Source organism: Drosophila tropicalis, unplaced genomic scaffold, assembly GCF_018151085.1.
Source record: "Drosophila tropicalis isolate 14030-0801.00 unplaced genomic scaffold, ASM1815108v1 contig_443, whole genome shotgun sequence".
Classification (NCBI taxonomy): domain Eukaryota; kingdom Metazoa; phylum Arthropoda; class Insecta; order Diptera; family Drosophilidae; genus Drosophila; species Drosophila tropicalis.
In genome coordinates this window covers 2,709,069-2,724,948 of record NW_027172907.1, presented here as the reverse complement: position 1 = coordinate 2,724,948, position 15,880 = coordinate 2,709,069, and the positions used below count along the sequence as shown (strand labels likewise).

General features: G+C 34.4%; 1 protein-coding gene across 1 annotated transcript in view; it reads left to right on the top strand.

Moving 5' to 3' along the window:
- LOC137574276 (putative uncharacterized protein DDB_G0282129) overlaps positions 1-15,880 on the top strand; it is a 36,522-nt gene that overhangs the window by 16,814 nt on the left and 3,828 nt on the right. Inside the window, exon 2 of the mRNA XM_068286511.1 lies at positions 12,214-12,375. Within this exon, the coding sequence (XP_068142612.1) occupies positions 12,214-12,375 (162 nt within the window). The remainder of the gene's footprint in view (positions 1-12,213; positions 12,376-15,880) is intronic.

Here is a 15,880-nt window from a genome sequence, read left to right as displayed (position 1 = left end):
AGCGTGCAAAATGTTGTCCCAATTTTTCAAGCATAAAAAAAAGCAAACAAAAACAAAAACAAAAAGTGTCTGCCAGCCGCTTGTTGTAGCCCACATGAAGTTGAACATATAGATAGATAGAGAGCGAGAAGGAGAAGGAGAGAAACATAGACAGATGCATATATCCACCATATACATATACATATGTGAAAAGTTGTTTTATTTTGCAACAAAACAAACCAAAAAAAAAAAAAAAAAAAGGCAGACGGCATAGACATAATAATAAAAAAGAATTATTATGCAATATATAAAGTTTGGTTTTTTTTTTCTCCTTTAATTATTATTTTTATTTGTTTTTGTTGTTAGCCGGCACTCTTTTTTGTTTCTTAAATGGTTTTTGCTTTAAATGATTGTCCAACAATTGAAGATGAAATAAGAGTTTTTGTTGTTTTTTGTTGTTGTTGTAAGTTAAATGATTAAGCAAATAACTTATGAGACTGAAAAAGTGATCAAGGTAATTGCTTAGTTACCTAAAAACACAAATCTCTATAATAATAATAATGATTTGGCCAACACCCACCCAAAAAAGAGGCAACTCCATGACTTCCTACTGATGTTTTCTTTCAGAATTTTCAACTTTAAGTTTAGGTCTAGTTAGAAGTAAAATGAACTCATTGACATCGTTAGATTCTCAGTCAATAAGAATGAGAAATATTCCATATTAAATATCATTAACTACATATATGGATAATCTTACATAAATGATGATAAAGTTTTCAAAATTTACAAATAAATAACAAGCCTTTAAGGTATTTGCCAAATGTTACCAGTTCGTTGAACTGTTCAAAAAAAATTGCCTTAAAAAGTGAATTCTTTCATCCAATGATACATTTAATAGCAGTGAGTTTTATAAATAAATTATAAACATTCAGCAAGCAAACGTGTTGAAAATTTTTAAGTGACTTTAACAGATCCGCTAAAAGAAAGAAAAAAAAAAAAACTAGAGGACCGCGCCGAAGTTTGTATACCCTTGCAAGTTTATTCTGTTAATCTTTTCTCAGCTATAGCCGTCAAAGTGGAAAAGTTTTATCTTAAAAGTCTAATGGACGGTCTACAATCATGCCATATAACGAAGGCATTGACAAAAATCATTGTTTTTCTACCGATCGTTCCTATGGGATCTATATGATATAGTCACCCGATCTTGATTAAATTTAGTACAGTCATTAATAGCTATGTAAAACTGAGAAATATACATTTTTATGACAATTGCGTAAAAAGTAAGGAAGTTATTGACAAAAGTCATTGTTTTTCCACCGATCGTTCCTATGGGAGCTATATGATATAGTCACCCGATCTTGATTAAATTTAGTACAGTCAATAATATATATGTTAAACTGACAAATGTTTAATTTTAAAGCAATCGCGTTAAAAGTAACCAAGTTATTTACAAAAGTCACTGTTTTCGACCGATCGTTCCTATGGGAGTCACCAGATCTTGATCAAATTTGGCACGATGGTTTATAAGTGTTAAGAACTAACCAATATTAAGTTTAACGACAATATCTCAGAAAATAACGAAATTTGTAAGAAAAGTCACTGATATAGTAGTTCGATCCGGTCGAATCGAAAACTCTATCGAAATTTGAATACCCTTATGGTCAGAGAGAAACAATCATTCTCTATATGTAGAGAATCTCTATTTTAAGAGAAGGTTTAAGGAGAGGTTTATTCCTTCCTTTTTTTTTAATATCTATTTATAACCGGTTTAAATCTAAATAAAATTAATTAACCAATTAGAATGGTTGCAAGCTAATATCATTTATTAAAGTTAAGTTTGAAGTAAATTTCAAGTTACCCCATTGATTGTAGGGTATTTGGTAAACTACATGACATCGTTAAAGAAAATATTGCAACATTTCCGAAATACACTTAAGTTTTATTTTGGTAGGCGCGCAAAAGTGTCGTCATGTTGGAGCATCTGCTGCGGGTATATTTCACATTAAAGGCCAGGACATCCACCAGGATAACCAGACTTGACTCGATTCTCTTCTGTTGCTATCTCCCTTTCTCAATCTTATCTGCCTGTTTGCCTGGTGCTTGTATGTATGTGTGTGTGTGTGTGTGTCTTCTATAGAGTTTGGCCAGCCAAGTGAACCAATTAAATTGCACTTTTTTTGTGTGTGATTTTTTTTTTTTTTTTTTGAAAGCAAGCAGCGAGGCAAATTAATGTTACTTCACACTCTGAATTATGAGTCTTGCCACAAGCGGCGCATAAATAAAATCAGTCTGCCAAAAAAGCAGAACGAAAAAATCAAAAAATAAAAAAAAAGGAACAAAATGAATCAAAAAAGAATCAGAAAAACACACGAATGAGGGGCGGAAAGAGTGAAGAGTGGAGAATCGTGCAGAACTTTGCTCTCCTGAGCTCATCGTATATGCAGGGCTCGTCGTTGGCCCACTCAGTTGTACACCACCCTACACAGTCCATCCCAGAACCACCTCCTAGTCCACCTCCCTGGGCTACCTCCACCATTGTAGCAGCAGCGGTAAAATTTGCTGCACGAGTGTCGAACCTATTTGTAGTTATCAGAAAATTAAAAAGAACGTGAAAGAAGAAAAATGTTTCAGTTTGCCCGCTACTCAGCGGGTGAATCAGGGGCCGGGGTAGGCGGAGTATGGAGTACATACTATGGGGACCTGGACAGAGGTGCGGTCGTGCCATGTGTTTAACTGTGAATTTCAGCTATAAGTGAAATAAATTGTTGAGAGCACACAGAAAAAAAAATGCCTACACTTTGATTTCGATGGATACCACGACATGCGAGATACCCATCACTTTATTTTTAGCATTAGTTTTCATATACCAACTACAGATGGAGAAAACTGATATACCCTTTCTTACATCAACTTATGCCCAAAAGGCTATGTAGAAGAAGAACAAAAAAGTACCAATTGAAGGCTGAAATTTGAAATGGGTTGAAATGGGTTAGTTAAAGGGGTCTTAAGGTTTTTGGATATAAATTAAATTCTCAAAGCACGAATTGGTCGCTGAATTGTGATATGATAACTGTAAAGTTATTATACAAAATGATTTTTTTAATACAATTTAATCTATATCTATTGCGCATTTAGAAAGAACTTGCATTCAGAGCGTTCCTTTAATTTGAAGTGTTGAACCAACTTTTAGGAAGTTTAGTTTGAGGAATTGAGTTTAATGTACATTAAATAATAACCTACTTTAAGAAAATTCCATATACCATTAGTCTTACTGATCTGGTATATACATACATATAGAATAGTCGAATCGTTGAAGCCACTTCTGTCCGTCCGTCTGTTTAAGCACTTGGATTTCGGACAACATAAGAGACAGAGCTATCAAATTTGGGATGTGGATACGTTTAGCTTGTATGTAGATAGAGTTTATATTAAATTTAAATAAATAAAGATTTCCTTCCAAAATATTTAAACTACAGCTTTTAAATTTGGGACACTAATAGTTTCTATAAATATCCATCTGGTATCCAAATTTCATAAAAATCGTATTTAAAATAATCAAGTTATAACTCGTTTAGTAACGATTTTAAATGCTGCCCACAGGCAACACTCGTCCTGCAAAGGGGATTTAAAATCTTTTGACTTTGATCAGAATTAAACCCTTATTTGCAGCAATGCCAATTTCAATCGATATCATCAAAAACAAAGTTGAAACCATTTTGAAAAAAAACACAAAAGAAAAATCATCTTTAAAAGTTACTCAACAAATCCGAAATCGGTCAAAATCATCGACACAATCAGTCCGTAGGCATTATTATTATTATTATTATAAATGTATTATTAATTTGAGACATTTTTATTGATTTGTTAGCCCATTCGAATCAATCAGTTCACAAAAATGTTTTGCTACATTTTTGACAACTTGAAGTTTTGTATTTTTCTTTCGCTTGATTTTCGACTCTTTAAAGTTGATTTTTGTTGTTGTTTTGTTTCGGTTTTTCGATTTTTGGATTTTTTTGATTTTTTTGATTTTTCGTGCCTTGCGGCTAACATTTCTCATAGCCGTTTTCAAGTAGCTACCAAAATTCGAATTTGGTTTTTGGCCTGAGGCGGCAATTGAACACTTGAGAAATGGTTTTGCCTGGCGGGAAGACTCAACTCGGCTCTTGATTCAACTCTTTGGCCTTTCTCTCTACACATCACCGCGTTTGCCAACTCTTGCTCTCCTCCTCGTCTCCTTCTCTCGTTATTTAGCACAATTTTCTTGCAAATCACGCAAATGGATTGATTACGCCTTAAATTGATTAATTTTGCTGCCAAAAGCAACTGGAAAACAAAAAAATGTTCTAATGAATTTCAACCCGCAGAATTCGACTCAACTCAACTCAATTGAATTAATAAAGCAAAAAACGAAAGAAAGCCAAGGAAAACGAACAGAGAATTCTTTTTAGTTTTTTGGGTCCAGTTGTTTGAATTGGCCTGTGTCAAGTGTTTGATGCTCTAACGCTTTGAAGTTGTATTACTTGTACGCTTGAATTAGTCTAGATTCGAAATAGAAACGGACAGGCCGGCCAAGATGCAACATCATCATCATGATCATCATCAATGGTTAAAAGGGGAAATCAATTTAAAAGGAAAAACAAAGAACATTGCCACTAAAAGCAAACACCTTAGCAATTATCACGTTGCATCTTTTAGAGAGAATATTTTTCCGGTAATCAAAACCATTGGCCAATCGAAGGCATTGGCCTTCCAATGACCAAGCCTAAAACGAGCAACAGACAACGGGTTTATGATTAGGGGATGGGTAGGCGGGGGATATACATACATACATATGTATGTATGTAGGTAGGTAGCCAGTTGGTAATAATAATGCCTTGAAGAACGGAAATGCAAAAGCGACACGCGAGAGGAATTGATACACGACGCCAATGTAGTGAATTGAATATATCAATAGAAGTGCACGATCAACCGATCCATTGAGCGGAACTTGAAAATTGTCGGTGTCCCTGTGTGTCTCTCTCTATCTCTCACTCTAGCTGTGCCTCTCTTCTAACTGCGTTTTGTTATACCTGTTTTTCGAAATTGGTTAACACACAAATAAACACAAAAAGGTGTGCTACTAGAGGTCATTCTTTTTGCCGTATTTGAAAGTTGTTTACCAGACAGAAGAGACACCCTCAAAGGGCCAGTGATGTCAGAGTTGTAATCAATATATGTAAATATAACTATTACGATTCATTCAATTATGCAATGAATATCATTGCAACGTTTCACACCGGGAAAAAAAGAGGTGTTGATCAGCATGAGTAAAGTTTCTCGACTACTGAAATGGAGTTATGATATTGTTTGGAGTAAACTTGAATCATAGGCCATACTGGAACTTGCATTCGATGATCCTTTTTGGCTTAAGAGATGGCTAACGTTAGTATATAATTAAATATATAGGATATAGTTTAATGTACTAAAAATTATAACTATAAAAAGTTATATTAATTTATGTTTAATTTTTTCGTTGCTAAATTGAGGACAATTGATTTTTAAGGTAGATTGCTTGATGAATTCAAATGGAGGGGTGAGAGAGAGAGAGAGAGAGAGACAAATCGCTGGTAATTTAACTGATTTTATCTGTAATAGAAATCAGCATTGTTGGAAATTGATTAAGCGGAATGACTATAGCTTCCAGTAATTGTAATAATAGCAGCAAATGGCAATCCAAGCCAACGCCCACACACAAAGAGACAAGAGACAAACAACAACAGACAATGCAATGCAGAAACATAATACCAATAACCAAATGAGTCAAAACAAAAGCCGCTTAAAGGCACAAAAAAAAAAAAGGGTTGACTGGCTGGATGAATGGAGTACGGAATGAAAATTGGGAATGCCACATTAGAGGGCCATTTAAAATGCATTTGTTGGCCAAAGCTTACACAACAATAGAAAAAGCCATGGCTAACTAACTAACTAACTTGCCCATGACGACAAGATGATGATGATGATGATGATGACAATGGCCAGGTTCACTGTCAAACCGAAACATTGTCAGGCAGTCAGGGAAAGAGATGAAAATAGAAATTACCAAGCCAAGTTAAATTGCTGACTGATTGACTTGGGCCTAATCAAGGTCGTCCTAGCATTTATCTCTTGTCTTTAATGCTGTACGGAAATACATTTTTTCCTCTCTCTCTTCTGTAACTAACCCAATTTCGTGCAAATGATTTTGTCTCCATGATACCCCCAAAACGACAGCTGAAAAATGGCAATAACAATAATAATAAAAAATAATTATGCTCAATAATAAACAGCAATCAGTGATTGCAAAAGGCAAAACACAATTGAAGAGTTTGAAGTTTTCAACTTTTTTATATTGTCAACATTTTCAGTTTTGTCATTGTTTTGTTAAGCTTTTAAAGTTTTCAGTGTTCATTCGTTTGCCCACTCATGTGAGAAAGTCGTGCCAAATGCAGATTTTTCCATTTAATGATCATGATAATGCTATACAAATATTTCACATTTTATACTCTTGGCAAACGGGCATTATAATATTGATCAGATGTTTGTAACAAAGAGAAGTATCTTGATTAGCATCAATAGCCCTCCCTCTATTCGTCTGTTTCAACAGACTCTTCATTATCAGTTTAAGAGCAATTCGTATAAAACTTGGTATTAAAGAGTCTTTTGGCCATACGTAAGTCAAGTTTGTAGGATCTCTTCTATATATCTATTCGATCATTGTTTAATCAGTCCTAACTATCCAAAGTTCCATATGCATATAAATGGGCCACTTTAACTCTATTAAAGGGTATATAAACTTCGCCATAATCGAAATTAGCTTCTATTTGATATTTATTACAATTTCTGGACTGTGTTTGACAATTTTTGTACAAAAAAAATTTTTATATATATATATATTCACTTTGATGCTATCTATCATCAAACGAAACCATGTTGAGCAAATCTTTGTCTTCACTTTTACACAATAGAAACGACCCTCCGAAACTTCTCCTCCTTTTTCCCCCCAATAGTGGGCAACAATGCGGCTGGATTTCTTTACTCTTTGCCTTGAATTACAACGTTCATTACAATAGAAAATGGAAATTAAAGTGTGTGTGTGTGTAAAGCATACCAAATTGCTGTCTTTAAGCTTTGATACGATTTACTTTTCAAACAAAAGCAAAAAAAAAACCCACAAAAAAATGTATTTCAAATATTTGTAGTTGAAAAAAAAAAACTTGAGTTAAAAGCGGAATATGTCTGCAAGGAAATGTTTTTAAATTTATCAAATATTTGTGATTAGGATAGCGTAAATCTTTAAAAAAACTCAATGATTGAATTAAACAGAATTTGGACAAAAGAAGTTGAGGTTAAAAAGTTGACTTATAAGTTTAATAGTCTATGAAAGTCTGTTCTATTTGAGTCCTGAGAGTTTAGGTATTCCTCCTAATGTATCAATTCAATTAACTTTTCATTCAAATATACACATAATAAAAGTAATTGCATCTTGAAAAAGTTCCTGAGGGAAGATACAGATTACTTTTGATATACTTATATATAATTATATTAATGCCCAACACCTAACTAACTAGTTCACATTAAGAAACTAATCAAAGACTATGCAAAGTTGAAATTATCTTTAGATAATACCAATTTAAGAAGTACTGCAAGAGTAATTAACATATTCATAAGACCTACATACATACATACATACATATGTGTGTGTATGAGGAAAATTGCCTAAAGAATTCTCAAGATTCAGTTTTAGAAAAGGCATTTCCATTAGCCAAAGTTCCCAGTTTCTTTCTAATATGTACATACTTATATTTTTTTTTATTATTATTTGCAACATCCCACCAAAAGAATCTAATTAAAATGCGCGCTAGAAATACCAGAACAAGTTGCAGCTAAAGTAGAGAAGCTGCAGTAACACTGAAGCTGACGACCGACCTCAATGCAGAATGACTTTGGGATGCAAATTTTGTTCTATCTATCTGCCTGCCAGTCTGTCTGTCTGTCTGTCTGTCTATCTAACTGACTGTCACGCTGCCTTTCTGCCTCTTTGTCTGTTGGTTGGTTACCAACAAAATGTCAATTGTAAATGCAACACCAACAGCAGCAGAGCATCAGCATCAGAAGCCCAAAAACCAGCCAACCTAACCAACTGCGGGCTCTAGTTACAACAAACAAATATTCCGTAAATTAAAATTAGTTGTTCAATGCTGACTTTAAAAATACCCTTTACTTAACAAAGATACTGCAATAGTTGTCTGATGCGTTTCGCTTTGGATGGTTGTTTAAATATAAGAAACACTATTTCAAATAACAATTGAAAATAATTCAATATGTTTTTTTGTTTGAGATATAATCCGCTGACTTTCTTTACTGTAATACTAATATGGATAACAAAGACGAGAGACTTAATTAGCTTTATAAACCACTTCAAACTTCTGAGTTATAAACTACGTTATTCATTTTTCACATCATTTAGTTATAATTCTCAACTAGTTTTGGCTTTGAAGACTTTAAGTCGTTGTCATTAGAAGTCTCTGGAATGCTGATGATCAAATTCAATAGTTTGGCTATAATTTTCGCTTTGATTATCAACTTAGTCTACTATTTAAACCTATTTTGAAACTTTTTTACAGGGTATAATCAAGCTTACCAGCTTTAACACTGTCTCTGTCTCTGACTCTACATTAGTTGTCCTCTCTCTCTCGCTCTTTGCCTCCTTATCAATGTGCTATTTATATGTAATGAAATCAGTTCTACTACCCCATCTGAACCCAGCATCTCATTCCGTTTGGCACGATGGTTTACTCCCCCGTCATCGTCATAGTTAAGTTGGTTGCCAACTTTAGAGTAGAAGTGCAAGAAATCTGCATTTCAAATCAGCGACAACAAAACACAGAGAAATAAAAAAAAAAAAAACCCATATATATATATATATACTTACATATGTATAGAAAAAAAATGTAAAATAAAAGCAGCTCTTACAATTGCATGCTCCAGTAATTTTCACCCAAAAAGGGGGGCACAGAATGCTGCGGATGGGGCGGGGCGGTTCAGCATCAACAAGTGTCTGTATGTGTTTAAAGGGTTACCACATGAAAATGAATGAAATTCCCAGGCCCAACAGAACGGGGCCTTCCATATAAATGCATTTACTTACATACATATACATATATTTGAACCGTCGTCTCCATTACCAACTCACTTACCGACAAAGCTTGTTATTCAAATTGATAGAGCAACACAGAAACAAAGAGAGCGCCAGAGGAGGGGGAGGCAAAGAATGGGGCACTGCAATTGTCGGGGGGGTGTGTGCAACATTGCAACAAAAAGGGTCAAATAGAATTTCATGCTTGAAGAGTTACGCCGGCAATTTCCACCTCAACATCTCTGCCTCCTCTTCCATCTCTTTTACGTTTTCAGTTTAGTTAGTTAAACTTTTTAAGTTTTTGATATGTTTTACAAAACAATGAAAACTGTCTCGCTTCTCTTTTGTGGCTAAAGTTATGACCAGACCGGACTAGACCAAAAACAAAAAAGCACAAACACACACACACACACACAGAAAACCGGAAGTTAATATGCAGTAAGGCAAACAAAAGAGAGAGCAAGTGAGTGTGGGGTAAAAACCATCTCAATCTTAGTCATGGACTTGAAATCTTTTGGCTTTTTTTTTTTTTTTTTAAGTCAGTTGACGATCTCTATTTGACATTATTCTTTAATTTACTTTGTGGAAAGTTGCTGATAAACATTAGACTAACTAGAATTTCATCAAAAATTTTAATGGAGTGAAACCACGTTGTAAGAGACTGAGAAAGAGAGACAAAGAGAAATCTTAAATGCCATATAGAATACCTACTATTTGAGGGTTGGACTATGTTTGCCTGAATTTAAATTGACTATAAATAACTTTTCTGTTAATTACCCAGTTTGCTGATAATCCCAACGAAAAAACAAGTAAATTTCGCATCGCTTAATCCTTTGGAAACTATATAAATAGTCGTCTGATTCTTATGAAATTTAGTACATTTATTAATGACATTATAAAGATCGGTGGAAAAATAAAAAAAATATTAAACAAAAACTTCATTTTCGATCGATAAGCGCAACCATTCAGGAAGAAGAAGGTTATTAATGAGAAGAATTAGAAAATTAGTTATGACTTGTGACTTTTTTATACCCTTGCAGAGGGTATGATAAAATGGTCAGATGTTTGTAATGCACAGACGCCATAAAGTATATATATTCTTGATCAGCATTAGAAGCTGAGTCGATATAGCCATGTCCGTCTGTCTGTCTGTGCAAATCAACATCACGCCGCCATTTTAGGAGCTATCGGGATGAAACTTGATATTTGAGCTACTTATAGCACGGAGCAGATAAAGTATGAAAATTTTCAGGATCGGACCACTAAATCATATAGTTATAGAAGGAACATAAATTAAGAAATTGAAGTATCTCTATGAAATTTACTAATATGATAGTTTTGGATATAAAACATCAGATCGGATAAATTGAAGCCAGCCTACTACGTCATTGCTTGAAATCCACTTGAATCCAACGCTACAATCGCAGCATGCAGAAGAAGAAGAAGAAATGGAAATTGTATTTGAAAGAGTTGAAAGATTTGCAACAAGTAAAAATATAATGGCCAAGGACTGCAAGGGCATACAAACTTCGGCAGCCGAAGTTAGTTTATTTAATTAGAAAAAGGATTTGAATAATGGTAAATGTTTTTTTTTCTCTCCGAAATGATCTTCGGACGATAATAAAATCATATTAATTAAAAGTAAAACCGCACCTTAAAAATTCTTGTAAATTTTGTTTGCCTTTTTGCGAAACATTTGCACATTCTTTGGTGAACATTTCTAAATAACCAATTTGATATGCACATTTTGTACATCAAACAAGCCGCTCACAGACTCCCATATAGAATGCGATAGATAAATCAAAATTACATTAATTACCAACCATGTAAAATTGCGGCAAATTGTGTTTTTTTTTTCTCCTTCTTGTTCGTTTTTCTAAATTGACCACAATTTTTTTTGTTGTTGGTAGGGCGTGTCCAGCCAAAAACCACAAATGGTAATTTGACTAGTTGTTTGGTTGTGTTTTTGGTTGTCAGTTAGTTGGTTAGTTATTTGGCAAAATGAAATTTGCAATTTCTGATTGTCAAAGTTTAGACACTGACACACTCACACACACACACACACACAAATATTTCTAGATCATCAACTAGTCATCAGTTATTAGGTTTATCGTTTATGACAATATACCCTAACTTAAAGATAAAGGTTTTTCCTAGGGTATGTAAATGTATGTACTTTTCATTTTCCGGATGTGGGTGTGGTTGGTTAGGGAGGGTGGGGCGGTCATGTTGAGCATAACAGATTACATCATAATTTAGTTTAGGACAAAAATGAAGAAAAAAAAAAAACAAATTAACAACAACAATTTTCACCAACTTTAAACAAATAGTTTTCATTTTTTTTTTTTTTGCGTTTCTTTCGTTAAAGTTGTGTGGGTCAAAGTCTTTGAAAAAATGATGTTATAAAAGAAAAAGTAAACCATGAACATAAAAAAAAATCAACAAAAAACAGAAACAAAACCAAGTTATGTATAAGAAAACATGGCGCATAACTGACAAACGAGTTCTGCAGCGACAACCCTCCGCCTTCTCCTCTATATCATCATCCCCTTGCCAATCCGCCCCCCCCCACTCCCCCTCCACCATTTGCAGTGCACTCTCTTCGCTTCAATAAATGTGGAAAATGTTAAGTATACCAGAAATTTATTGCAACTATTTTTTAATGTAGTGTGAAAAAAATACGAAAAAATAAATCTGAATTAATAATGAATGAAATGAAAAAAAAAAAAAATAAACAGCAGAAAAACCCCAAAATAGATGGAAAAGAAAAAAAAAACAGCAAAGCGAGCAGAGTAAAAAATAATTTCTCTAATTAATTGTACATGCGTTTAAAAGGGGCAGGGGGCGTGGGGGGGAGGTTGTTTCTTTTCGAAATTTTCCACCATTTTTGGCCAAGACAATTTTCTTATGAAAAACCACGCCAAATGAAAGCCAACAACGATATATCTGTGTGTGTGGCAACAACTTGGCGACACTTTGACAACATTTTTAAAATTTTTATTTATTTCTTTTCATCTGCTCGATCTCTTGGCTAATTTAACGCGCATTTTTTTTCTTCCATTTATTAAAATTGTTTTCAGGATGCCAACAACATTGGCTGCAGCGCACCCAACTATGGACAACAGCAGCAGCAGCAGCAACAACAACACCAACACCAACAACAACAACAACCACCGCAACTAAATGTCGAGGCTGTCATATTACAGAATCAGGTGGATTCATTGCAATGGCAATTGAAACAGGTGAGTTGTGAATTGGTTTTACTTACACGTAGCTGACTAACAAATGGAAGGAGAAGAAGGTGGGAGAGAAGTGGGAGAAGAAGCGGGGTGGTCACATAAATCTTGGCTGAAAAAAAACAAAAAAAAAAAAACGAAAGACTTAAGACACAAACGTGAGTGCTGGGTAGTCAAATGCTAAATGCCAATACCAAACCAAACCCAATTCCCATTTCAAGTGAATGGATCTGAATGTTTTTATTGTTGTTGTTGTGGGATATATGTTACACATGCTTTGCATAAACATTTACATAAATATATCCACAGACATCCGTCTAACCAACCATCCATCCATCCAGTTGCCATTAGTTAGAGTTGTTTCCTTGTCTTTGGACTTGCCTTTCTTTCCGCTCATTCTTTTAAATTGTTCTCACGCCTAATTATCAAATAGAATTCTACTTTAGCCATTTGTCTGTCTGTCTGTCTGTCTGTGTGTGTTGGGTCTGTGTTGGATAAGTGGATTTTTAGCATTTCCTTTAATTTTTTTTAGTCTTTGTCTATTCTATTCTTTTCTTTTTATTATTTCTTTTTCTTTTTTTTTTTTTTTTTGTTCGCTCCTCTTTGAGGGCCACAATTAGTCGGCATATTCTGGTCTGAACGCTTAATTATAGAGCTTCACCCCCCTCCCACCCCATATACAAGAAGGAGAAGAAGAAGTCGGATCTCTCTGTCACTCTCTCACTCTTCTTCTCTGTGTTTATTCTATTCTGTTGTGCCTTGGTCTTGGTCATCAGATTGTCTTGACTTTGACCATTTCCTCTACATGCAGCTGGCAGCTGAGAGTTAATTTTATACTTCCTCAACCTCGAAAGGTTGATGATAATGGGGGCTAAGACATCGTCTTCCTTGGATTCTTCTTTGCTTTGTATTGAATATTCTGTGATGGTCCATCAAAGATTTCTAGTAAATGATTAACTTTATGTGTATGTTGAAAAGCAAAAGCAAAACTAAAAGAATTGATGCTGTACACAAGATGATAGTGATCTTATATGATATGGATGTATGTACTTGGAATGAGGGACGACTTTAATAACTAATTGCTTACAATGTAGTCAAGTCATGGAATGACTTGTCAATTAAGCGTTATAATTTGGCTTTGATCAGAAATCGTTTTCATGAAATAACAGCAAGTTTTAAAAATTATTGCTAAAATAGGTACACATAAATCTAAAGTGCCCCCAAACGTATGCTATGTAAACTTTTATGCATGCTTACTAAGGCATTAATTGATAGTTAATGGGATCAAAATAGTTTAACCACACCACACAAAGAAACAGATACTTACTAAAACTTAAAACCATATTGACCCCTAAAATATGCAACAGTTTATACAAATTTAAGCTATAAAGGCAATTGACAATTGTTTCATTTATAGACTCGATGGATATTCGATGCTTTTGTTTTTAATGAAATAAACTAAAGTAAAGTAATAAAGTAATAACAAAGATTATTTGCCCCTTAAAGTTGTCTATGAAAAATATTGACATTTAAAGTAAAACTGTCTGTATCATGTTTTTTTCGTTTTGGACTTTTTGTGAAATCAATTTCATTTTAAGACTGTTATAGAACTTATAAATCTACACACACATACACAAACACACACAAACACACACATTCATAAAATTTAGGTCATTTTCTATTTTCTTTTTGGCTCTTCTTTTTCTATATTCTATCAACTAAGCTTTCTCATAGATTTTCCACTTGCCAGCATCATGAACTAACCCACTTAGCACCTTTAAGCCGATTTTACTTGCATCTTTGCACCTGCTGACCTTCAATGTAGCATCACATACAAACACTGACACACACACACAAACACACACATAGATACACACTTCACTTTCAATTCCAATTCCAATTGAGATTCTACTAAAAAAAATATATATATATATTTACGCTTTCCATATCGATTTAATGCGCTCTCAAGGGGAAAGCAGAGAGAAACATAGACTGATGGAGAGAGAGGTAGAGAAAGGGAGTAAGAAGGGGAGGCGTAACTGAGAAGAAGGTAAAGCAAAGAGCATTGCAAAAAAAGAAAAACAAAAGCCAAAGAAAAATAGAAAGAAAAACACATATAATCAGTGATAAATATTTTTCCTCTTCTATCGAGAGAGTTGTGGCCAAGGAAAAGACTAGGAAAAACTAGGTTACTCTACGAAGAGAAACAAAAACAACAACAAAAAAAAAAAAAAAACTTCATTAAGAAGAAAAACATCAAGTTCGTGTGGGCAGACGTGATTTTTTGATTGATTGATTGATTGATTGACTGATTGATAGGCAAAAACCAAAGAAACCATTGAACGAACAGTAAAATCTAAGGTGGATGGGGGGGAGGGGGCAAACGTTTGCTTTTTATTAAAGGAAATGCGTAAGTTAAGCAGCTGACAGAGCGGAACTAAGCCATGAAAATATCCAACAAAATCTGGTGCAGCAATTCCCCAAACCAACCCATCATCACCCCCACCCACCGCTCCAATTGCACATTAATGAATTAAACAAACCATAACAACAAAATTAAAAGAAAGAAATGAACGCCAGACAAAAAATAAAATGCATTTCCACATACTTTTTCAAATAAATCAGCAACACAGCAAACGATTTTTCCAAAAAAAAAAAAAAAAAAAACAACAACAAAACACGCAGTAGGAAAAACTGCCAATGAAAAACATTAAACAAAACAAAAAAAAAAAAAAAAATTACACCAACTTGCTGCAAAACTTACATAATCATCTAAACGGGCTTAAAAGAGGAAAAACAGCTAACCAAAATTAACATTTTTCGCCAGCTTGCCAACTCTGTGTGAACCTTTTTTGGCCAATTTTCAAATTGTTGTCGCCAAGGCGTGGCCGCGCCCTCTCTATGTTGATGAGGCGAAGGTGGCAAATGTTGGCCAATTTGGCAAACACCTTTTTAAATGGCTTTCGATAATTGGCCATAAGACAAGACTGGCTTTTGGTCTTGGTCTTTTTTTTATACCCTTGCAAAAAGGGTATATTAATTTTGGTCAGAAGTGTGCAACGCATAGAACGAAGCATCTCCGACCATACAAAGTATATATATTCTTGATCAGCACGACGAGACGAGTTCAACTAGCCATGTCCGTCCGTCCGTCCGTCCGTCTGGATCAACGCAAACTCCTCCTAGACCGTAAGAGCTACAGAGCTGAAATTTTGCACGTAGGCTTGTATATACTGCAGGCGTTGTATATCTCGGATTCAGCCGGATCGGACCACTATATCATATAGCTCCCATACAAACCCCAAAGTCACGAACAGTGACTTTTCTCAATAACTTCGTTATTTTCTATATTATTATCGTGAAACTTAATATTAGAGAGTTTACTACGCCTATAAGCGACTATGCCAAATTTGATCAAGATCGGGTGACTATATCATATAGCTCCCATACAAACGGCCAAGTCACGAACAGTGATTTTCTCAATAACTTCGTTATTTTCTGAGCTATTGTC